At 41.2% G+C, this 23,341-nt stretch overlaps 1 protein-coding gene across 1 annotated transcript; it reads left to right on the top strand.

Annotated features, from left to right (window-relative positions):
• Positions 1–4,659: 4,659 nt before the first annotated feature.
• LOC309700849 (NLR family CARD domain-containing protein 3-like) lies at positions 4,660–22,887 on the top strand. The gene is made up of 12 exons (XM_082524705.1): positions 4,660–5,222; positions 10,169–10,300; positions 10,384–10,482; positions 10,967–11,083; positions 11,776–11,857; positions 12,021–12,249; positions 16,821–18,672; positions 19,376–19,549; positions 19,691–19,864; positions 20,253–20,426; positions 20,903–20,949; positions 21,042–22,887. The coding sequence occupies exons 2-12, from the start codon at positions 10,212–10,214 to the stop codon at positions 21,572–21,574; spliced, it is 3,570 nt and encodes a 1,189-aa protein (XP_082380831.1). The 5' UTR covers positions 4,660–5,222; positions 10,169–10,211; the 3' UTR covers positions 21,575–22,887.
• The last annotated feature ends 454 nt before the right edge of the window (positions 22,888–23,341 follow it).

Below are 23,341 nucleotides of genomic sequence, written 5' to 3'. Positions count from 1 at the left end.
CTTCTGAAGAAGAGCAATTTGGATTGTAATGATTTTAATAACTACAGACCTGTATCCAACTTACCATTTTTAAGTAAAATCTTAGAAAAACTTGTTTTTACTCAGATTACTGATTTTTTGAATGATAGACAGATCCTGGAGATATTCCAGTCTGGATTTAGGGGGAAACCACAGCACAGAGACGGCTCTCCTAAAGGTTTTAAATGATCTTAGATGTAACTGGGACTCCCAAAAGCTCTGTCCTGGTGCTACTGGATCTAAGCGCAGCCTTTGATACAGTAGATCATGCTATTCTTTTAAACAGACTGAAACACATGGTGGGCCTCTCTGGTGCTGTACACAACTGGTTCACTTCCTATCTCTCAGACAGAACTTTTATGGTGAGTATGGATACACAGTGTTGGGGAGTAACGGAATACATGTACCGCCGTTACGTATTTAAAATACAAAATATGAGTAACTGTATTCCGTTACAGTTACCGTTTAAAAAGGTGGTATTCAGAATACAGTTGCTTTGTTGAAATAAATGGATTACACTGCGGTACTTTCCTGTTTCATTTTGTCGCGGGTCAGGACTGTTTGGGTTTTGTTTGACAGCTACGATCTGTTGTTCCAGGCGGCAGCGTTACGGTTGCCATGGTTACAGGGCGATGCTCTCTCTCTCTCTCTCTGCGACTGTGTGTTTCCTGGGTGAGAGAGCGCCTTTTCGTTGTTGTTGTTGTTGTTGTGCTAAGCTAACAGGCAGAATGCTACAAGCATAGCTCTAAAGAATGTAGCATCATGGGCAGTGTAGTCCGTGTTGCAGGGAGAATGGACTGCCATACACGTTATGAGTCTGTGAGCGCGAGGAGGGAGAAAAAGGGGAGTGGAAAGGTACGAGTTGTCATCGAGGAAAAACGGGAGCTGGAAGCATGTAAATATAATAATAACCACTGCAGCCAAGAAGAGTGCCCGACGAGCCCAGTTGTAAGTAAGCTATTAAGACTCGACTGTACGCCGTGTTCGTGTTTTCCTCCGAAAACAATAAGTTCCGTTGGAGCAGCCTTTCAACGCCTCTCTCTGTCTCTCGCAAGAAAAGTTGACCCACACAACAAAGTAAAGCTATTTTTCGGCTACGAGCCGACAGGGACCCCGCTGTATTAGTCAGAGGTCCCTTTACTACAGTTCGGAGTCGCGGACCTTCAGTAATAGTAATAAATCACACAGCAATAGTACATTCACGTTATTGTAAAAAGCATGATAATATATTAAGTAATCCAAAGTATTCAGAATACGTTACTGTCATCGAGTAACGTAACGGAATACGTTACAGAATACATTTTGGGGCATGTATTCTGTATTCTGTAATGGAATACATTTTAAAAGTAACCTTCCCAACACTGTGGATACATGCTCCTCTAAGATCCATAAAATGACATGTGGTGTGCCCCAAGGGTTGGTTTTAGGCCCTGTACTTTTTAATTTGTATATGCTCCCTCTCAGCGGTGTCATCAGGAGGCATGGAGTGAACTTTCACAGTTACGCTGATGACACTCAGCTGTACATCTCCGTGTCTCCTGATGACACCAGACCAATGGATGCCCTTTTAAACTGTATTCTAGATATAAGATCTTGGATGTCAGAAAACTTTTTACAGCTTAACCAGGACAAAACTGAAGTTTTAATCCTCGGTCCTGAGACTCAGAGAGAAAAAACTCTTGTCTAAATTAGAGGCATTTTCACTATGTCCTTCGCTACAAGTGAAAAACCTGGGTGTTATTTTTGACTCTGAGCTTGGTTTTATCCCACATATTAAACATGTAACCAAAATTGGATTTTATCATCTAAAAAATATAGCCAGAGTCCGCCCTATTCTCTCTCGGGCCAACACGGAGATGCTGATGCATGCTTTTATTACCAGTCGCATTGATTACTGTAATGCCCTGCTCTCTGGTCTTCCTAAAAAGAATATTTCAACTTTACAACTTTTACAAAACTCGGCAGCTGATGAAGACCTTACTCTATTTATATTTATATTTATATTGTATCCCGTTCTTATTTATTTTATCGTTTTACCCTGTATATATCCTATTGTGTCATATCTCCAGTGTTTCCTCAGAGGGCGCTCTCTGCACCGGGGCTTTGATCGACCGTGGCTGCTGGGGCTCTGGGGGTCCTCTCAGCCTGGCTGGGGGGCTTCTTTGCCTCCCTCCTGCTGTGTGCCCAGCCTGGAGGCTGCGGTCTGTGACCGGCTCCCCGTGCAGACGGCTCCCTGTTATAGTGTTTCCTCACTTGGCTCATGCGAGCCCAGCCCAATTTTACTCTTTAAGTGTGTGTGTGTGGGGGGGGATATGCGTGTATTCACATCGTTTATGTTAATGAGAGTGTGGGGAGTGAGTTGGAGGGTGGGGTGGGGTGGGCTGCTTTTAACCATGTAAAGCACTTTGTGCTACATTTTTTTTTGTATGAAAAGTGCTTTATAAATAAAGATTGATTGATTGATTGATTGATTAAAACATAACCTTAGAAGTTTTGCTGGTTGACTGATACAGCTGTCTCAGGGCCTCCTGGAGACTGCAGTTAATCTCTTGGTAGTCAAACTAAAAGGAAGAATGAAAGAATAGGAAAGAAAAATGTTCTGTTCTTCTCCCCTCTGCTCTTCTTCCCTTTTCTGGGAGGCAGTGGGGAGGTAGAGCGTACAGCATGATCTGGCAGGGGGGTGTGGGAAGCCAGATCGGGCGCCCCCCTTCTGGCTCTCCTCTCTGCTCTCTCCTATCTTTTCTTACTTACTTGTCTTACTTCTCTCTGTCACCTTTTCTGTCCCTTTGGAAAAATGAGGCTCCATAAATCTAAATCCTACCTTAGCCTCTGAGCACCTGACCTGAGCACCAGTCAGAGGACACAAATCAGATCATGTCAAGTCTCATTTATCCGTTTGCTCAGATTATCACAAAGTTGCTTCTTGCTAACTTCATGCAGTTCTGTCTTGATTTACTTGTGATGACACTCATATAGTATTTTTTGTTATTTCTTAATTTTTTATGTTACAAATTTTTTATGAGCGTGTTACAAATACAACGAAGGCTTCTACAGACAAAAACATGGCTGTGCCATGGGCTCCCCTGTGTCACCTATTGTAGCCAACCTTTACATGGAGGAAGTGGAAAGGAAGGCTCTTGGCTCTTTCAAAGGAAGAGTACCCAGCCACTGGTACAGATATGTAGACGACACCTGGGTCAAAATCAAGACACAAGAAGTGGAATCCCTCACTGCGCACATTAACGCTGTGGATAAAAACATCAAGTTCACCAGGGAAGACACAAAGGATAACTGTTTGCCTTTCCTGGACTGCGCTGTGCACATCAAAGAGAACGGCAACCTCAACATCGAAGTTTACCGGAAGCCCACACACACGGACCAGTACCTCCTCTTTAACTCCCATCGCCCTCTGGAACACAAACTTGGAGTAATTAGGACCCTACACCACCGGGCAGAACATGTTCCCTCTAAGCCTGAAGGGGAAAAGAAGGAACACACACATGTAAAGGAAGCACTCAAAACATGCGGCTATCCTAATTGGACGTTCTTAAAGTCAGCAAAGAGGCACAGAAAAGAAGATCAGATACCAGCGAGGGAGGATAAGAAGGATAGACGTAACAACATTGTCATCCCCTATGTAACCGGTGTATCAGAAAAACTCAGGAGAATTTTCTCCAAGCACGACATCCCGCTGCATTTCAGACCCAGCAACACGCTCAGACAAAAACTGGTTCACCCAAAAGACAAAACTCCAAAACACAGACTTAACAATGTGGTGTATGCTGTACAGTGCAGCGAGGAATGCCCAGACCTCTACATTGGAGAGTCCAAACAGCCACTTCACAAGCGTATGGCACAACACAGAAGAGCCACCTCCACAGAACAAGACTCAGCAGTCCATCTGCATCTAAAGGACAAAGGTCACTCTTTCAAGGATGCCAATGTTCACATTTTGGACAGAGAGGACAGATGGTTTGAAAGAGGAGTGAAAGGAAGCCATCTATGTCCACTTTGAGCGACCATCTTTGAACAGAGGCGGTGGTTTACGACACCAACTGTCTGCCATCTATAATCCAGTTTTGAGTTCCCTCCCAAGACTTCTTAATGCCCACTCACATCCTGGGCTATCTGACCTCAGGAAATCACATGATAGGGTCGGGCGAGGTTTCAAAATGAGCTCACCCAAAACCCTGGCTGATTGGGACCCACACCCATTTTCACACCTTGGCTCAAGCGATTAGAGGATCATCAGGGGGTCCTCTTGTCCCTCTGTGGGGGGTTACTCCCACTGGGTTTAAATCTGGGACTCTCCACCATTTGACCTTAGAACTGAAGAACCTTCCCGGATGAGAGGTTAAACGTCTTCAAGCAACTTAAAGAAGTCCAGACGCTTTTCTTTGCAAGCTCCTTTGACTACGATGACCTGGATGATTGAGAACCTTCACAGACATATGTTACATTTTATATTGATTTCATGTTTATCCTTGTTTTGAGCAGTGTGTGGAGCAACTTTTGTGCATTGTCTTCTGCTTATAATTTATTGTTTATATGGTCATTTTATTGCTGATAATTTATTCAGTGTCTTGTTTGTGAACTGTGTTTTCATTATTTGTAATGTTTCGGTTGCATCTTAAATTTCCTCTGAATTGTCTAAACTGGTGACCTTAAAGGTTTCTGCACAAAATAAAAACAAAACAAAAAATTATTTAAATTACATTTTTCAAATAAGACATTTCATTCAGTGTCAGTTTTAATTAATTCTAGTTTTTGCATTTGAACTTTTCCAATCCTGAATTTCATGCCAGAAAAATGTTTAAATTATTTTGGGGCAGGGAAAACAAAAAAGTACTAAATTTAATGCAATAGAGGACAAAAACGTAGCTCTATGTCACAGGATGGGCAGCCTTGATATTCCAAATAGAGCACAGAGTGTGGGTGCTGGCACTGTTAAATATTGTATCTCTAACATATAGCAGCTGCAGGTTAATTATTGATGGCATTAAAGTCATTTCAGTGTGAAGCTAATCTTTGACATGTGAGCTGCAGAGTAGGATTCTTTAGTGGTTTGAAGTGTTTTATTTGGCAGAAGTCTCCTGACGCAGAGGAGCGATCACAGAAAAGAAGCAGAGCATTTTCTGTTTTTCAATAGAAAGCTGGTCCAAGCAGCAGAGAGCTGCAGAGTGAAGTTCATAGGAACAAGCTGAGTAAGTGCAACTTTGATTCATTTGTCTCTGAGATTTCTTCTTCATCACAGAGCTGCTGCTCTTTGTTAATGTGTGTTTGTTTGGGGAACAGATTGAGACTCATTACATATCTGATACATCTGTGAATACATCTGTGAATACATCTGGTATTGGATGAAATCAATAAAAACAATACACAAAATTCCTTTAACAAAAAAGTCTTTGATATCCAATTTAGAGCTTTTCAAACCAATCCATGTAAGAAGATCTTTTCCCCCTCACATCACATCACATCACATCACATCAGACAGACAGCTTGTGCTTTTCTTTATCAGGCAACAACAGGTTGTTAACAGTATCATGAAATGTGTCTCAGTGTGCACGTCACATCAGATCCGATCAGAAAAAGTCTGACTGTAATGTGATGTTTAGTAAGATGGACTCTGAACAAGCTCACCATCAAACTGTAAAACTATAAAAATCCTGTATTTCATGTTGATGATGAGATTGTTTTATGAAGGATCATAGTTCATTCCTTTTAAATATTCTCCATAATTCATGGAGAATATTTAACAGGAATTGCTAAGAGCCCCCTGCTGGTTCCCTCTAAGTCAGGGGTGTCAAGCATTAGGCTCAGTGTACTGAATCAGCCCAGCAAAGACTAATCCTACCTGCTGGACGACTTCGGAATTTTTTGGATTTCTAACTGTATTTTTATGTATTTTTATGTGTGAAACTGGGCGTGGGTCCAAATCAGCCTGAGCCACACCTTGGCTCAGGCGATTAGAGGATCATCAGGGGGTCCTTTTGTCCCTCTGTGGGGGGTTACTCCCACTAGGTTTATATCTGGGACTCTCCACCATTTGACCTTAGAACTGAAGAAGCTTCTCGGATGAGAGGTGAAACGTCTTCAAGCAACTTAAAGAAGTCCAGACGCTTTTCTTTGCAGGCTCCTTTGACTACGATGACCTGGATGACTGAGAACCTTCACAGACAACTATTTCAATGATTGTGCTTGCCAACTCATTGGATATTGAACAACCAAGTGAGCAGGAGGGCTATAGTTATAACTGAGAATTTGAGTTTTAGACATATTAATTTTATAGCCAGAGAGTTTCCCAAATTTTTGGCATAAATTCATCAACGAAGGCAGGGAGTTAGTGGGCTGATCTAGGTATATCAATATGTCATCCGCATAGCAAGTAAGCTTGTGTTCCTGTCCTGCAATGGTAATCCCCTTAATATCTTTATTTTGTCTAATTGATTGTGCCAAAGGTTCTAAATACAAAGCAAACAGAAGCGGGGACCAAGCACAGCCTTGTTTATTTCCTCTCTGCAGAACAAAGCTATTTGAGAGAGAACCATTAACTTTAATTCTTGCGGTGGGATTAGTATATAATGCCCTCACCATATCAACAATTCCCTTATGTAAGCCGAATTTATCCAAGACTTTGTATAGAAAGTCCCAATTTACGGAGTCGAAGGCCTTTTCTGCATCAATACTCATAAGCATGGCTGTACTCTTAGATGTCTGTATCTGATGTATTATGTGAAGAGTTCTACGTATATTATCCTGGGTCTGTCGTCGTCTTATGAACTCTGTTTGGTCATTACTAATCAGGTCAGGTAAAATTTCTTCCATTCTCCTGGCCATTATCGAAATAAACAGTCTATAATCTATGTTAAGGACAGAAATGGGTCTATATGAGCCACACTCCATTTTGTCTTTCCCTTCTTTCGGGATAGCCGAGATGATAGCCTCCTTCCAACTCGGCGGCATTTGCGCTGTTTTTAACACACAGTTAAAAGTAGTGAGTAATGTAGGGATCAAGTCCTGTTTAAATTCCCAATACCACTCCGCGGTGTAACCATCGGAGCCTGGTGACTTATTGTATTTCAACCTATTGATGGCATTCATAAGTTCAGCTTCCGTCACCTCCGCTATCATCATTTTATTTTGTTCCTCATTAAGGCTTGGTAGGCATAAAGAATTCAGGAAATCGTCCATTTCATACTCAGCCCCCCGTGGGACTCCCGCATATAATGTTTTATAAAATAATTCAAAGGCATCCTGTATCTTACTAGGATGAGTCATTATATTTCCTGTCTCTGGGTGTTTAATTTTAGTTACAGTATTCTCCGCTATCTTCTTCTTAAGTTTCCACGCTAAAATTTTCATTGATTGCGATCCCCCTTGATAATACTTCTGTTTCAAATATAAAAATTTTCTCTTTATCGTTTGTGTACTCAACGTATTTATTTCAGTTCTGATCGTTGTTAATTTCTGCAGAGTACCCGCTGAAGGCGTATGTTTGTGCTCCCTTTCTAATTGTTTTTGAATCTCTTGTAATTCTTCCATTTTTTTCTCTCTTACTTTTTTTTGGAAGGAGGCAAACGCTATAATCTTCCCCCTCATGACAGCTTTTAATGCATCCCATAGTATCGGAGGTGACACCTCCCCATTATCATTAATTTCGAGATAGACTTTGAGCTCTTTCCTTGTTACTTTCCTAAATTCCACATCTTTAAGCAGAGATGAATTCAATCTCCAAATTGAAATTTTGGGGTATACGTTCATATCAATCGTCAGATACAGCGGTGCGTGGTCACTTATATCTATCGAGCCCATCTCGCATGTTAAGATTTTATCCCTATCTCTTCCAAACGTCAAAAAATAATCTATCCTCGTGTAAAGGGAGTGTGGGGCTGAGAAATGAGAGTAATCCCTCCTTGTAGGAAAGCGATTTCTCCATACATCAATTAAACCCACCTCATCAAACAATGCTGAAATTTTTTTATATAAGGTACTCAAGGTACTCCCGGCTTCTTTCTATTAGAGCTATCTAGATCCGGCTGCAGGCGTACATTCAGATCGCCGCCGCAAATTAAAGGGCCTTGAGTTTCTGTCACCATTATATTAACAATGTTCTTAAAAAAACTTAAGTCACTTCCTGGTGGGGCGTACACATTCATTAAAGTAACCTGATTACCATCAACTGTTCCCCGGACCAGTATAAACCTCCCATCCTTATCTTTAAGTTCGAATGACTTTTCAAAGTTCAATGCCCTGGAAATCAAAATCACCACACCCCGTCTGCGGCCGGATTCATACGCTGAGGAGAACATGTTTGTAAAGCCCATCCTCTTAAGTTTTTCATGTTCATTATTATTTAAGTGTGTTTCTTGTAAGTATACTATCTGTGCTCGATCTTTCTTCATTTTAGTCAAAATTCTACTTCGCTTAATAGGATTCGTGAGCCCGTTCACATTAAAGGATATAACCTTAATTCCCTTAGCACTTAGCATTTTCCGAAATAAAGTATCCAAACTTAAGTAACTTATCGACTGGTAAACTCCCTTTAAAAACCCGAGCAATGAACAACAACAACCGTCCAAAACCGGACAAACCCCCCCAAAAAAACAAAAAAAAAACCACAAAATTTTTTTTAATCATTTAGTAAGGGGAAAGTATTTGTTATCTCACCCACTTCGACAGAACAGTATATCTCCATTAATCTCCTGTCGTAGAGGGGGAGCACCTTCTAGAAAGCTGAAGCTGCTCACGAATGGGTCTTTCTCTGTGTCCCTCCGAGTCACACCGCTGCGACATTCCCGTCTTCTCCCACGTCAAATTTGACAGCTGCTCCGTTAGGGTCTGCTTCGGGACGACTTTAGCGATCTGGAATCCCCTTGTCCACATATCCGCCGTCGCTTCCTCCGCAGTCGAGTAGAGCCCAGTTCCCTCTTGATAGAAGACCCTCAATTTGGCAGGATAGGGCGTCTGGAATCTTATGTTCTGTTGTTTCAGATCTCTTTTAGCTTCAGCGTAGTCCTTACGTTTTCGCAGGATAGCTGGCGCGTAGTCTTGATCGAAATATATTCTCTGACCATTCAGCAGAACAGTCCTCTTGGCCCACGCTTTGCGCAGAACTTCTTCCTTTGTGTCAAAGCGGGCAAAACAGATCAATATCGAACGTGGGGTTCCCTCTCGGTTCCTCACTGCTCCCAGAGTGTGATCTCTCGATACTCGGGAGGTTGAGGCATTCCGTCAATACTTTTTCCACAAAAACTGGCATTGAAGACCCTTCTGCTCCTTCGGGGACATTATACAGCCTCAGATTCTTTCGCCAGGCCCGGCTATCCTGATCCGCGATTTTATTTTCTTGCTCGCCGATAATTTTTAGCATCTTTAGCATCACCTGTTCCACGTTTTGGACCCGGTCTTCCATCTTCGTGATACGGGTTTCTGCTTCGGTTATCCTATTATTGGCTCTGACCAAGTCTGATTTAAATTCTTGGAACTCTCTCCGAAAGTCCCGTAGTTCTTCCAGTATCGTGATCAAAGCCGAGCCTTCGTCCGTGTTAGCCCTAGCATTGGCTTCATGTCGAGGTGGCGATGCCGCTGCCGAAAACCCTTCGTTTACGCGTTCTTCTGCCGAGCCTTTCTGTTTATCTCTTTTCCCCATGTTCACCCCGCTTATACCTCTACTATCTATCAAAAATTGGTAATAATTATGACACTTCACGGGGTGAACGACTTAATTATGAGAGAGAGCTACTCGTTAGACTGCCATGTGTTGGGATGACGTCACCGGAACCGGCCAAATTATCTATCCTAAGTAAGCATAACTTTGTTTTTTCGAGGCAATGAGTTTGCATACTTTTCCTGCTAACTCATTACTGTACAGCTTTTCATTTTTTTCCTTCTGATTATCGAATTAGGGGTTCAGGTGATGAGGAAGAAATTAAAATATTCAGTCAAAGTAGCTTCATGGCTCTATCTAGTGGACTGATAGTAGAAGTAGAGCAGCTGATGGCAGCTTCCTCTGCCTCACACTGCTGTCTGACTGCATTCAGCTGACACTGAGATGAAGCAGAAAAGAAGCAGCTGATATTTGGACAGCACACATGATGGAAAGGAGGATTTCAGTTGATGTGCACATGAATGATTTGTGTTTCCTCGGAAGGTGAAGGTAGAAAGTGTGTGTGAGCTGACGTCAATTCAGCAGCATGGATCAGTGTGACGACAGAGAGGAGGGGGTCCCTCCCTCTAAAACCACTCTGTGTGGGGAACATGAGAGCCAGACCAAAGCTCAGAGGTGAGATGACCATCTCTAACTGTCCATGACTTTTTCCATGTCACAGCTCAGCACTCACATCACTGCTCCATCATTATTCACAGGAACCAACCTGGACCTGAACCCAGCTGTGTGTCCTTAAAGAGCAACTTCTCAAAAGGTATCGGTGAAGATTTTATGGGACAACATTCTCCACCAGAAAGGTAACATGTAAATGTCTTTACTCTTTTTTACGCATACATTTTTGTGTTCGTGTGCTACACGGTCTGTGTTAAAGTTTGTTTTTGTTTTAATAAGAATACCTTAGCCTTTCTTAACAAACATAAGTTGTGTTGTTTGTCCTTTCAACAGTGGCAGGACACACTTCACTCCCAGAAGCTGTAAACAACGAAACAATCAACATATTTTGACACAAAACACTCAGTTTTTTAAAAAGAAAAAAAAATCTTCCAGTTATAATGATAGTGAATAATAAATATTATAATGTTATTGAACCTTGTATATTGGAAAAAAAAAATTCAAGGACAGAGTCTTGGAGTGCAGGAGTGCCTCTCACATTGATGAATCACAGTGTAACTGCAGTAGCATTTGTAGTTCTGATGTGTGAGTTGACCACCTCTGACTGTCCATGACTCTTCTCCATGTCATAGCTCAGCACTCACATCACTGCTCCATCATTATTCACAGGAACCAACTTAGACTTGAGCCTTGGCCTATACCTGAACCCAGCTGTGTGTCTTTAAAAAGCAACTTCTCAAAAGGTATTGGTGAAGATTTTAGACAACAGCATTCTCCAGCAGAGAGGTAATTTGCTTTTTTAATAAATGTTCAACTCTTTTTACACACATTTGAGTGAATAATAATAATAATAATAATAATAATAATAATAATACCTTAGTCTTTCTGATCAAACATAAGTAGTAATGCCTGTCCTTTCAGCTGCAGCTAGGTTTGTTTTTAAATAATCAATCAAAAATTATGTTAAATAATGAATTATCAGTAATAAATATTAATAATAATGTTATTGACCATTAAATATATTTACAAGTACAGAACCTCAGAGTGCAGGAATGCATCTCTGGTTTTCTGGGTGATGTGCTGTTCTAGCGGCACACAGTAAATGAACTGGAGTGTATGCAAGTCTGATGTGTCAAAGAGGTTGAGTCCCCTCATTAAACTTGAAATCTCTAAATAATGGCTTTAATATTTAGTCCTATTATAGCTGATAAAGTACAGAGTTTAGAAATATACACACATGTGATTTTTTAAATTGTAATTTTCTTTTTAAATTCTGTATTATCATTAACTGATCTAACACAGTAACTGTTAAAACCAGGAAATCAATGTGGAGCAACAAGAGTCAAAAAAAGTGATCTCAGCGGGAGTGGAAACTATTTCTGTGGGGTTATTACAACCACAGGGAGTCACTTGCTTCAGTGTTTTGTCAAAATATCAGTTACTACATACACTTTGAACTAATCATGATTTCTCCACAGAGTGGACACGAAGACCTCGGTGGTTCCCAGTGGTCATTCTGCACAGCAGCAGAATCCAAAACACCTGGACTCCATATTTATGGTCTGTACATGTACAACAACTACTGTATTTTTACATCTATTCTGTTCACAGTCATCTACATGATGCTGTTTATAGACCAGTGCAATGTCAGTGTTTCATGGATCTTATATTGTGGTCCACAATTTCAGTCTAACTGGTTTATTAATGCAGTGTTGTGTTCCAGCTGCTGGAGGAAAACATTATCACTTTTGTGAAGAATGAGTTGAAGAAGATCCAGGAGGTTCTGAATCCCGGTTACGGGCAAAACCCAGAGCGTCAGAAGGAGGATGAGGAGGTGTTAGACACTGAGAATCAAGAGCAGAGGAACAGCAGCAGAGAGGCATTTGTGAAAATCACACTGCACTTCCTGAGGAGAATGAAGCAGGAGGATCTGGCTGACTGTTTGCAGAGCAGTAAGAAGATTTCTCTCAATATTTAAACTGCTCCATAAATGTGATGAAGAAAGTTTGCAAAAGAATCTATGCAGTCCTGTGAAAAATGATCATACTTATTGCTGGAGCATTCAGGTGTGTTTTAAGACGTTGCCAGAGTCTTAACAAGAGTGGATGTCCTATAAAATTTATACAATCATGTTACGTAAGGCCCCAAATGGGCGCCGTGCAAGAAAGTAGTAGCTATAATATTGACCAGTAAGGATACACGCACACTGCAATGGGGTACACAAGAGTTTTTTCCTCAGAGTCAAACTACTGGCTGAGACAACTCTGGCCAGGAATCCAAGGCCCAAAGCCGCCACGGTCAGGGTTGTAAGCCTGGTTACAAACAGGGGAAAGGTGGTCACTTGGAAGAACAAGCAGCCAAAAACATATCAATCCTGCATCTTCCTCAGAAAGGTGTCATTTGAGGTTGGGCCTCCACATTAAAATCCTGGGGCTTCCACTCTCGAGCTGAAATTTCCCTAAAACTTGTCCAGTTTCCTTTTCATGGGCACAGAGAGTCTCCAATCCAGTGTTCTTTCTCCCAGCAGATCCACACAAATCCCATTTAAAATGAGTCCTCCCTCCAACATCCTCAGATTATTTTAAAAGCAAAACCAGGCCAGGTTAAAAATATTTTCTTTAAAATGTGCACACTTATTTTTGGAGTCTCCGAGGCTTCCCTGCTGCACCAGTGTCCTACAACCCCCCCTTACTGTTTCCTTCCTGAGAAGGGCTCCAGTCCTGAAATACACTGGCTAATGATGATGATTGGGGACCAGTGAAAACACAGCTGAACATAATGAAACAGAAAGTAGAACTAATGACACTTAGACAGAGGGCTGGCATGGTGAAGTACCCCCCCTTTCAAAGGCCAGTACCCGGCGGCCCAAAGAAAATACACCAGAGGGGGCAGAGGGGGTTCAAGACGAAGAGACAGAGTCCAAACATGAACAGTTCAGGGGGGCGGCCACAGGGAAGGCAGCAGCGGCAACTTAGCAGATCCAGAGGCCGACCACGCCGGTGACAAGGTCCAGTCAGCGGCCTGCAAGGTGGCCGCCAATGTCAAATCGGATGTGGGCGAGGAGGTAGCATGGGAATCGCTGGACTAGAAGAACCATGACCAGATAGCAACAGGGCAGCTGCAGGCGACGGCATGGGAGCCGGCGGTGGCGGGGCAGCTGCAGGCGACGGCGTGGGAGCCGGTGGTGGCGGAGCAGCTGCAGGCGACGGCGTGGGAGCTGGCGGTGCAGGGCCAGCAGGGACGGAAACCTTTGCCTGAAGAACTGAACAAGAGGATGAATGAGTGACAAGGCCAGAGACTGGATAGGAGATTGGGCAACGGGCGACTGAGCTATGGGAGAGTGGACTACAGACCTGACTGACTGGAATACAGGGGACTGGGCGACAGACTGAGCCACAGGTGACTGGAGGACAGGAAGAGACTGGACTACAGGTGACGGGAGGACAGTCTCCTCCTGTCCTCCCGTCACCTGTAGTCCAGTGACTGGGCTACAGGTGACGGAACAGAAGGAGACTGGACTGTCTGGCTGGAGACTGAGCTACAGGCAACTGGAGGACGGGAGACTGAGCTACAGGTGACTGGAGGACGGGAGACTGAGCTACAGGTGACTGTGTTACTGTTGGTGAGGTTAATGGCTGAGCTGATGGTTGGGTTAGAGATGGTGACAGTGCTGCAGCCTGAGATAATAAACCGGGTGCTTGAGCTGGGAATAGGTCTGTCAACTTAACCAGGGATTGAGCTACGGTGTGAAAAGATGGATGAGGAGGTGGATGAAGTGGTAGACTGGCACGTGGAGAGGCTAGCTCTTCCGAGCCTCTAGGGAGGTCAGCCTGGATTCTGGCTGCGCTGGGACAGGCACAGAAGGTGGCTGGACACCAGTCATCCCCACCTGAGAAACAGGAATGGTTGTGGAGGTAGACTGGGTCACAGCTGCCCTCGTCCTGGGAGCTGGCACAGGAACAGGCAATAGCTGAACATTAACTGCCCTCACCTGAGCAGGATGAAGGGAATGGCGGACTTTGAGGTACCTTGCTAACAGGAAAAGGCTGAACTATTGATGAGGAGATTTTGATTGAGTGGGAGAAATTATCTGATCTAGTGGTGTGAATGTCATTAGTAACGTCCTGGGATAATGAAACAGTCTCTTTGGAAGAGGGGATCAGACTTCTCAGCATCGCTGTGAATGTCTATGCCAGGGCGCTGAAGAGGTTAGTTGAGTCTCAAATAAAGGAAGAACAATGTTGTTTTCAACCTGGTCAAAGAACACTAGACCAGCTCTTTATCCTCCTGTGGATATTTGATGGTACGTAGGAGTTTGCCATTCATGTTTTGTGGAATTAAAGAAGGCATTTGACTGCATCCCTTGGAGTATCCTGTGGGGAGTAGCTCAGGTGTATTGAGTGTCTGGCTTGTTGCTACAAGACATTCATTCCCCATATAACAGTTACATGAACTTGTTCTGCATTGCCAGCAATAAGCTGAACTTGTTCCCAGAGTGTGTCGGACTCCAGCGGCCGTCCTTTTGTCACTTGAATCCTGTTCAGAATTCTTATGCACAGAATTTCTAGACATAGCCAGATGGCAGAAGGATTCCACTTTGATAGCCTCAGAATTTCATCTCCTCTTTTTGCAGATGATGTTGTTCTGTTGGGTACATTAGGCGGTGGCATCCAGCTCAACCTGGAGGGTTTAGTGTTGAGTTTGAAGAACACTGTGGATGTTGTCACTTACAGAATAATTTCTTGGCACTGATCCCATGAATACCAGTGAATCTGGATTTTTTTTCATTGCATTAAGTTTCTCATCTGAAGCTGACAGATCAGACCTCCACATGTTTTATTGTTTTTCTTGTAATCTGTTAGTCTTTTTCATATGAACATTGATTCCAGTTTGTTTGTTTTTTTACTCGAGTCAGAGTGAGTGTCTTGGGGAAAATTATATTCAGCGCACGTGTTATTTGAGCCCAAGTATCTTTAAAAAAAATTTCCACTTATATTTATATATTTGTTCACTCCTCCACTGCAGCTGAGCCAGGGACCACACCTCCGCCACAATATTCTACTAATTATAATTTTTTTGTAGAATTTTTTTAAACAGTCATCACTTCCATGGAAACACTTTGGAAAACAGCATCTCTTCTGGCTTCCTCATTTCTCCATAGTGAGACTTTCTCTTTAGTGACCTCCTAACCCAGTATGAACCTTCCAGATCCCTCAGGTCATCTGGATCCGGTCTTTTATCAGTTCCCAGAGTCAGAACCAGACACGGAGAAGCTGCATTCAGCTTTTATGCTCCTTATATCTGGACCAAACTCCCAGAAAGCCTCAGATCAGCTGAAACACTCAGTTTATTTAAATCCAGGTTGAAGACTCACCTATTCTCAGCTGCATTTGAATAAAGCACCAAATCCACACTTTTAAGCTTAAATTTCAAAACTTACATTTAACTACTGATTTTATCTGTTTTGATGTCATATACTGTTTTGTTTGTTTGTTTGGTAATTAGTTAGTTAGTTTGTTTGCTTGTTTTAATCAATTTTAAATCATGCTTTTTATTTGTTTTTGTTTCTAATGTCTCTGTATAGCACTTTGAATCACCTTGTTGTTGAATTGTGCTATACAAATAAACTTGCCTTGCCTTGCCTTATTTTTTGCCTTAGAAGTGCAGGCTTTTCTCTTAGAAAAATCATCATCAGTTTCTCTGCTTCACCGTAATGTGTTTTGTTATATAAGAAATGTGAGTCGGTCAGTATGCAGACACTGTTTAAATTCTCTACAGATTGCACAGTTGCACAAACATACACATGGCAATGAGAACAAAATATACCAAAAAAATAGACTAGTATGCACATTAGAGATTATTAGGCAGAGTCTCTGAAACAATAGAGTACAACAGTAGATCGTATTATTGTATGATCTACTGTACAATATAAAGCGCCTTGAGGCGACTGCTGTTGTGATTTGGTGCTATATAATTAAAATTGAATAAAATTGAATTGAATTGAATAGATCCCATGGTAATTTTGTGTGAGAACTCATTGTTTGCATAGGATAGGAATATTTGCATGCAAATATTAGTAAATTAAGCCTTATGTCCTTTGGACAGACAATAATAATAAAGTTTGGTCATAAGGCACAGTTTGTGTTTAGAGAAAACTAAACACAGTACAGGAGCACAAATGCCTCATACCAACTGTGAAGCACAGACCTGGGCACCTTGCAGTCATTAAATTAGCCATGAACTCCTCTTTATAAAAAGTTATTCTAGAGACAAATTCTCAAAATGATGATAACTGTCCAGAAGCTAAAACTTGGCCACAATTGGGCCATAGACAAGGGCAGCAGCAAATCAAATATGGCTCAGTAAAATTCAACTCACGAGTGGACTGAAGCATTGAAGCACTTTACACAGTTTTTCACAGGACTGTATATTTATGATAATAATTATCTTGAGGAATGGGATGTTGGGATTATTTAAGTACTATAATTCATTTATTTGCCTTATTTGTTGTGTATTTTTCCAGAAATGTTCGCTCCACTTTATCAGCATAACCTAAAATCTAAGCTGAAGAGGAAGTTCCAGTGTGTCTTTGAGGGGATCGCTAAAGCAGGAAACCCAACCCTTCTCAATCAGATCTACACAGAGCTCTACATCACAAAGGGAGGGACTACAGAGGTCAATCAAGAACATGAAGTTAGACAGATTGAAACAAGAGCCAGGAAACCAGACAGAGAAGAAACAACAATCAGACAAGAAGACATCTTTCAAACCTCACCTGGAAGAGAGAAACCAATCAGAGCAATGCTGACAACAGGGGTGGCTGGTATTGGGAAAACAATCTTAACTCAGAAGGTAACTGTGGATTGGGCTGAAGAAAAAGCCAACCAGGACATCCAGTTCATGTTTCCATTCACTTTCAGAGAGCTGAATGTGCTAAAAGAGGGAAACTTCAGTTTGATGGAACTTGTTCATTATTTCTTTACTGAAACCAAAGAAGCAAGAATCTGTAGCTTTGAAGATTTCAAGGTTGTCTTTATTTTTGATGGTCTGGATGAGTGTCGACTTCCTCTGGACTTTTGCAATACAGAAATCCTAACTGACCCAAGAAAGTCCACCTCAGTAGATGTGCTGCTGACAAATCTCATCAGAGGTGATCTGCTTCCTACTGCTCGCCTCTGGATAACCACACGACCTGCAGCAGCCAATCAGATCCCTGCTGAGTGTGTGGACATGGTGACAGAGGTCAGGGGGTTCACTGACCCACAGAAGGAGGAGTACTTCAGAAAAAGATCCACAGACGAGCGACTGGCCAGCAGGATCATCTCCCACATCAAGACATCACGAAGCCTCCACATCATGTGTCACATCCCAGTCTTCTGCTGGATCACTGCTACAGTTCTGGAGGATGTGCTGAAAACCAGAGAGGGAGGAGAGCTGCCCAAGACCCTAACTCAGATGTACATCCACTTCCTGGTAGTTCAGGCCAAAGTGAAGAAGGTCAAGTACGATGGAGGAGTTGAGACAGATCCACACTGGAGTCCAGAGAGCAGGAAGATGATTGAGTCTCTGGGAAAACTGGCTTTTGATCAGCTGCAGAAAGGAAACTTGATCTTCTATGAATCAGACCTGACAGAGTGTGGCATCGATATCACAGCAGCCTCAGTGTACTCAGGAGTGTTCACACAGATCTTTAGAGAGGAGAGAGGACTGTACCAGAATAAGGTGTTCTGCTTTGTCCATCTGAGTGTTCAGGAGTTTCTGGCTGCTCTTCATGTTCACCTGACATTTGTGAAGTCTGGAGTCAATCTGATGGAAGAAAATCAAAAAGCCTCCCAGAAATTTAAAACAAGAAAACCTGGAAAGAAACATTTCTACCAGAGTGCCGTGAACAAGGCCTTGCAGAGCCAAAATGGACATCTGGACTTGTTCCTCCGCTTTCTTCTGGGTCTTTCGCTTCATAATAATCAAAGTCTTCTGCAAGGACTGTTGGCACAGACATCAAATAGCTCACGGACAAATCAAATTCTGTCACAATGTTTGTTGACACTGACTGGAAGTAGCTCACAGACCAATAGAAAAGCAGCTCAGTATATAAAAATGAGGCTCAGTACGAATCTGTCTACAGAGCAAAGCATCAATTTGTTCCATTGTCTCAATGAACTGAATGATCGTTCTCTGGTGAAGAAGATCCAACAATCGTTGAGTTCACAACATTTTTCCACAGATAAACTGTCTCCTGCTCAGTGGTCAGCTCTGGTCTTCATGTTACTGTCATCAGAAGAAGCTCTTGAAGTGTTTGATCTGAAGAGTTACTCTGCTTCAGAGGAGGTTCTTCTGAGATTGTTGCCAGTGATCAAAGCCTCCAACAAAGCTCTGTATGTACACATATACTACAATATATTCATTAATGAATATACTAGTTCTTTTATGAAAATTAAGGCACTGGACATCATTATCATCAAGGTTTGAGTTAAATCATGTTAAGCCCTGGCCTAGGGGAAACCCAAAGCGCAACATGCAGATGGCTCCCCTGCTCCCCGAGGAAAGGTACAGCAGGACTTGTAATTTCAAACACAGGACATTTTATTTCCCTTTAGCCATAGAAATCAGGGTGGGCATTGCAAAAACAATAAACAAAACATTCTAGAAAGGAAACTCAGCAAACTTATGTACCTATCACAAGAAGCAAAAAGAAAATACAGGCCTCTGACCTGTCTTCCTAACCTAAACCTAAGGGAGAAAAAGGCTTTAAAAGAAAAAGGCTTTCCACCCCTACAGCTACCAGATCAATCTCTACAAAACCAAAACATTATTTACAATATATATAAAAAATAACGAATCTAGCTCTTCGAGATAAAGAAAAACTTCATTACACAATACACTCACAATACACAACTAAATACACAGCACGGCCTGCTACACTGATGGGTTCCAATTTATAGTCTTATTCAGTCTAAAGTCTTTTATATAAATTAATAAGTTTATATCACTTGATTTTTTTTTTAGAAATATTCTACCACATTTTCAACCAGATATACATGTTTCTTTATATTTCTCTCCATATTTATGTTTCTTCAGACTGAGCAACTGTAGCCTTTCAGAGAGAAGCTGTGAAGCTCTGTCCTCAGTCCTTAGATCCCAGTCCTCCAGTCTGAGAGAGCTGGACCTAAGTAACAACAACCTAATGGATTCAGGAGCGAAGATGCTGTTTGCTGAACTGAAGAGTCAGCACTGTACACTGGAAACATTAAGGTCGGATGTGTATGTTTGTATGTGGATATTAGAGAGAGTGAGAGAGACATTATTTTTACTATTAAATTCATTAGTTTCTAAGACATAGCTAAAACAAGTGTCTACATCTTCTACATATTTATATTATTGTATTTTTTTCAGATTAAGTATGTGCAACCTCTCAGAGAGAAGCTGTGAGGCACTTTCCTCAATTCTTGGACTATATCCCACATCTTTAAAAGAGCTGGACCTGAGCAACAATGACCTGAAGGACTCAGGAGTAAAGATGCTTTCTGCTGGACTGAAGAGTCCACAATGTACATTGGAAACTCTAAGGTAATGTTGAGCTCTATTTTTATTGTTTGAGAAAATTAACCACTAAGAATTGTTACCAATACAATTCAAAGGCTCAAACGCGTCCACAAAACCGAGTTAGCAGGCAATTAAACTTTATATATGTTAGATGTCAGTATAACTAAATTTTGAAGCAGCATATAAGCATTGTTTAGTGGCTGTAGAATTTTGCTCAAAGCATCAATGTGTCTTAACTGTAACACAGATGAACATCTACAAAACATATATTCACAGTCATTTCTAACTCACCAACTCCCTTACTCAGTGACTGTTTAATTATATGTTGGAAACAGTTTTCTCTTATATTATTCACAGCAGAAAACAATTCTTTCAGAGAACCTGTGATATGAATTGGTTTATGTGTCTGCAGGCTTTCAGGTTGTTTGATCACAGAAGAAGGAAGTAATGATTTGGCTTTAGCTCTGAGCTCCAACCCCTTCCATCTGAGAGAACTGGATCTGAGCTACAATCATCCAGGATACTCAGCAGTAAAGCTTCTGTCTTCTGGAGTGAAGGATCCACATTGGAATCTTGACACTTTGAGGTATAGAGAGAGCTGCCGCAACAAATTCATGCTGCAAAACTTGCCAAATCCTCAAAGAAGATTTGGCAAGTTTTTATGGGTGCAACCTCAATTCTCCTCCTTAACCCACAGATACCTTTTTCTTATGGTACAAATATGGTACCATTTAAGGGGAAATCAAATGGTTTTCCATACAAGATTTACTGCCAAGAAGCATTGTACAACAAGGAAATAATCGTTTAAATACAAATTTCCTCACTTTTTGTGCTACGTTTAAATTTTCTGTCACCAAAGTGACAAAGAATATATTTGCCATGGGTCAGTACAACAAATAAAAAAAGATGTATGTGAAAACATTTGGTTAACTAGTCTGGATTAGTTCAAATGTTGTGCTCTTCTGTCATCACTGTCTAACAGTATGTGTATGACAGTGATGTAGTGTTCATGTGTGCATGCTGAAAGAGACTGTGCTGGTCTGACCCTCCTCCTCCTTTCAGGGTGGAGCCTGCTGGAGTCCGATGGTTGAGACCAGGTCTGAGGAAGTGTAAGTGTGTTTTTAATGTGATTCATGAAAACAAAGCAGCACACATTCAACCATCTTCAACAGATGTTTATTATGTTTGTTCCCTCCATCAGATGCCTGTGAACTTACAATTGACATGAACACAATTAGCAGAGAACTTCATCTGTCTGACAACAACAGGAAGGTGACACGTGGACGACCATTTCAGTCATATCCTGATCATCCAGAAAGATTTGAACGGCCTCAGTTTCTGTGTCGTGATCCCCTGAGGGGTCGCTGCTACTGGGAGGTTGAGTGGAGAGGATATTCTGATCTATCTGTAAGTTACAGCAAAATCAAAAGGAAAGGAAGAAATAATACTGGTGCATTTGGATGGAATGATCATTCCTGGAGTTTGTGGTTCTCTGAAAGTAATCCTTACTGTGTCTCTTACAATAACAAAAAAACACATATCTCCTCCTCCTCCTCCTCTGTCTCTAACAGAGTAGCAGTGTATGTGGACTGTCCTGCTGGCACTCTGTCCTTCTACAGAGTCTCCTCTGACACTCTGATCCACCTCCACACCTTCAACACCACATTCACTGAACCTCTTTATCCTGGATTTACACTCTGGGATAGAGCATCAGTGAGTCTGTGTGTAGTTTAGTATAAAGAGTGTCTTCTTGTTATAAATATACTCAGCTGAATCAGAGTACAGTTAAGTCTGTAAATATCTGTCTATTTCACTTAGACACACATTTTCAGATTCCTGGATTAAGACAAATTTAAAAACTGCTCAGAGACATTCACACATTATTACCTAAAGAAGTTTTCGTTCACCCTATTTTTATTCATACTCACTCTTACAATACTGAAATGATAACTATGCTGTAACCTGTTTGTGATGTATAAATAACCAGGAAATTATTGTTATGTTACGAATTATGTTTACATTTTTGCAGTTGTAGACAATGTTCCTTGTTTTTTACACTGCACCTGTTTTTATAGCATGTATTTGGTGTTTAAAACAAAATGCTGTGTTATGTTTTTTTTTAGCCAAAATCTGAACAAATCAGAAAACATCTTAAAACTGAGACCTTCGGTTGCCTTTAACAGCCTGTTGACTCGGTTGTTTATAAACAACCAGGGATCAATTTCATATGAACAAAAACAAAAAGAAAAGAAATGACAGCTAAGGTTACTCACAGTTGCCTTGCCCCAATGTTTAACTTCTAGTCTCTTAATCTAATGTTATCTTTTAAATAAAGTGCACAAATGACTAATATCACCAAATATGTAACTCCACCCGGGGTAACTAGGGACATACCCATACAAGTTCAACCCAAACTTGCCTGAACCTAAGTGGAGGGCTTTTTTCTTTCTTTAAAAATCTGTGAATATTTTACACATTTGCATTAGAATGGCCGATATTTATTTTCCTCCAATTAAATAAATTGTTTCTACTCATTCTTTCTGAGGTTTAAGTAATTAATCCAACACTTCTCCACTTCTTATTCTGGCTGGTTTCTGTGATTGAAAGAGTAACAGTGAAAATAATATCTTAAGATTTTTAATTAATTGATGTTGTGATTGTAGTGTAATTCCAGATCATTTTTCTCACTCACTTATATACTGAAGGTGAATTTATATCAGCTTATTACTTGTTTAATTTTTCAATAAAATGGTGTCATATGACAAAGATCAGCTGTTTGGATGTCTCTGTTTTTCTATTTATCTGTGGCTGCAGCTGCAGACTCTTCCTCACTGATCAGTCTGCAGACTGTTTACTCAAAATATTAATTTGTCTGGTAAATATCAGCAATCGCTGAAAGGTTCCCACTGTTTGTTTTAGCGGGACAACAATACGAAAGCTTCAAATAATCCGATTACAGCCAGGGATGATAAAATAAAAACTTCAAAACAGTTAAGAGCTTCAACATGCAGATGATTGGAAGATGATTCAACAATTATCAGAACAGATCCAGATTAATTTTCTGGTATAAACGAGAAAACATCACTTCACTGGTTGCTTTAATTCTGTCACAATATAAACATTGAGACCGAAATCACAGAAGAACCCAAGATCGAGTAACATGCGGTGACCATCAGATTGATCTCTATTCTCTGTCCCAAGTAGAAAAAAATATACTGCATTGCTTTTCACAAAATAAAGGCACCAAACATCAAAGGAACATCAGAGGCACTAGCGTTACTATTTCTTAGCGTGCCCCACTCCACTTCAGTTTCAGCTTCAGCCTGAACAACAGTCAGTCAGCTTCATTCAATCCAGAGCCAGCAGCATAGTTTAGATTGGAGAAATCCTCATTCACACAGGTTTACTTCAAGAATTATTTTCACGTTGTTCTTTTTAACCTGGTGAACATGGCGCGAAGGGCTAATTCTACATCAGAAAATCAAAAGGATTGACATCATC

Source organism: Aulonocara stuartgranti (assembly GCF_965226115.1).
Source record: "Aulonocara stuartgranti genome assembly, chromosome: 23".
In the NCBI taxonomy this organism is placed as follows: domain Eukaryota; kingdom Metazoa; phylum Chordata; class Actinopteri; order Cichliformes; family Cichlidae; genus Aulonocara; species Aulonocara stuartgranti.
Note: the sequence above shows the minus strand (reverse complement) of the source record. Positions and strands in the feature narration are given on the sequence as shown.

Excerpts from the sequence above, each read along its gene's own strand:
- LOC309700849 (XM_082524705.1), top strand. The coding sequence starts at position 10,212 with ATGGATCAGTGTGACGACAGAGAGGAGGGGGTCCCTCCCTCTAAAACC. Across the intron at positions 10,301-10,383 it reads AGCCAGACCAAAGCTCAGAG|GAACCAACCTGGACCTGAAC; the intron begins GTGAGATGACCA and ends CATTATTCACAG. Across the intron at positions 19,550-19,690 it reads TGTACACTGGAAACATTAAG|ATTAAGTATGTGCAACCTCT; the intron begins GTCGGATGTGTA and ends TATTTTTTTCAG.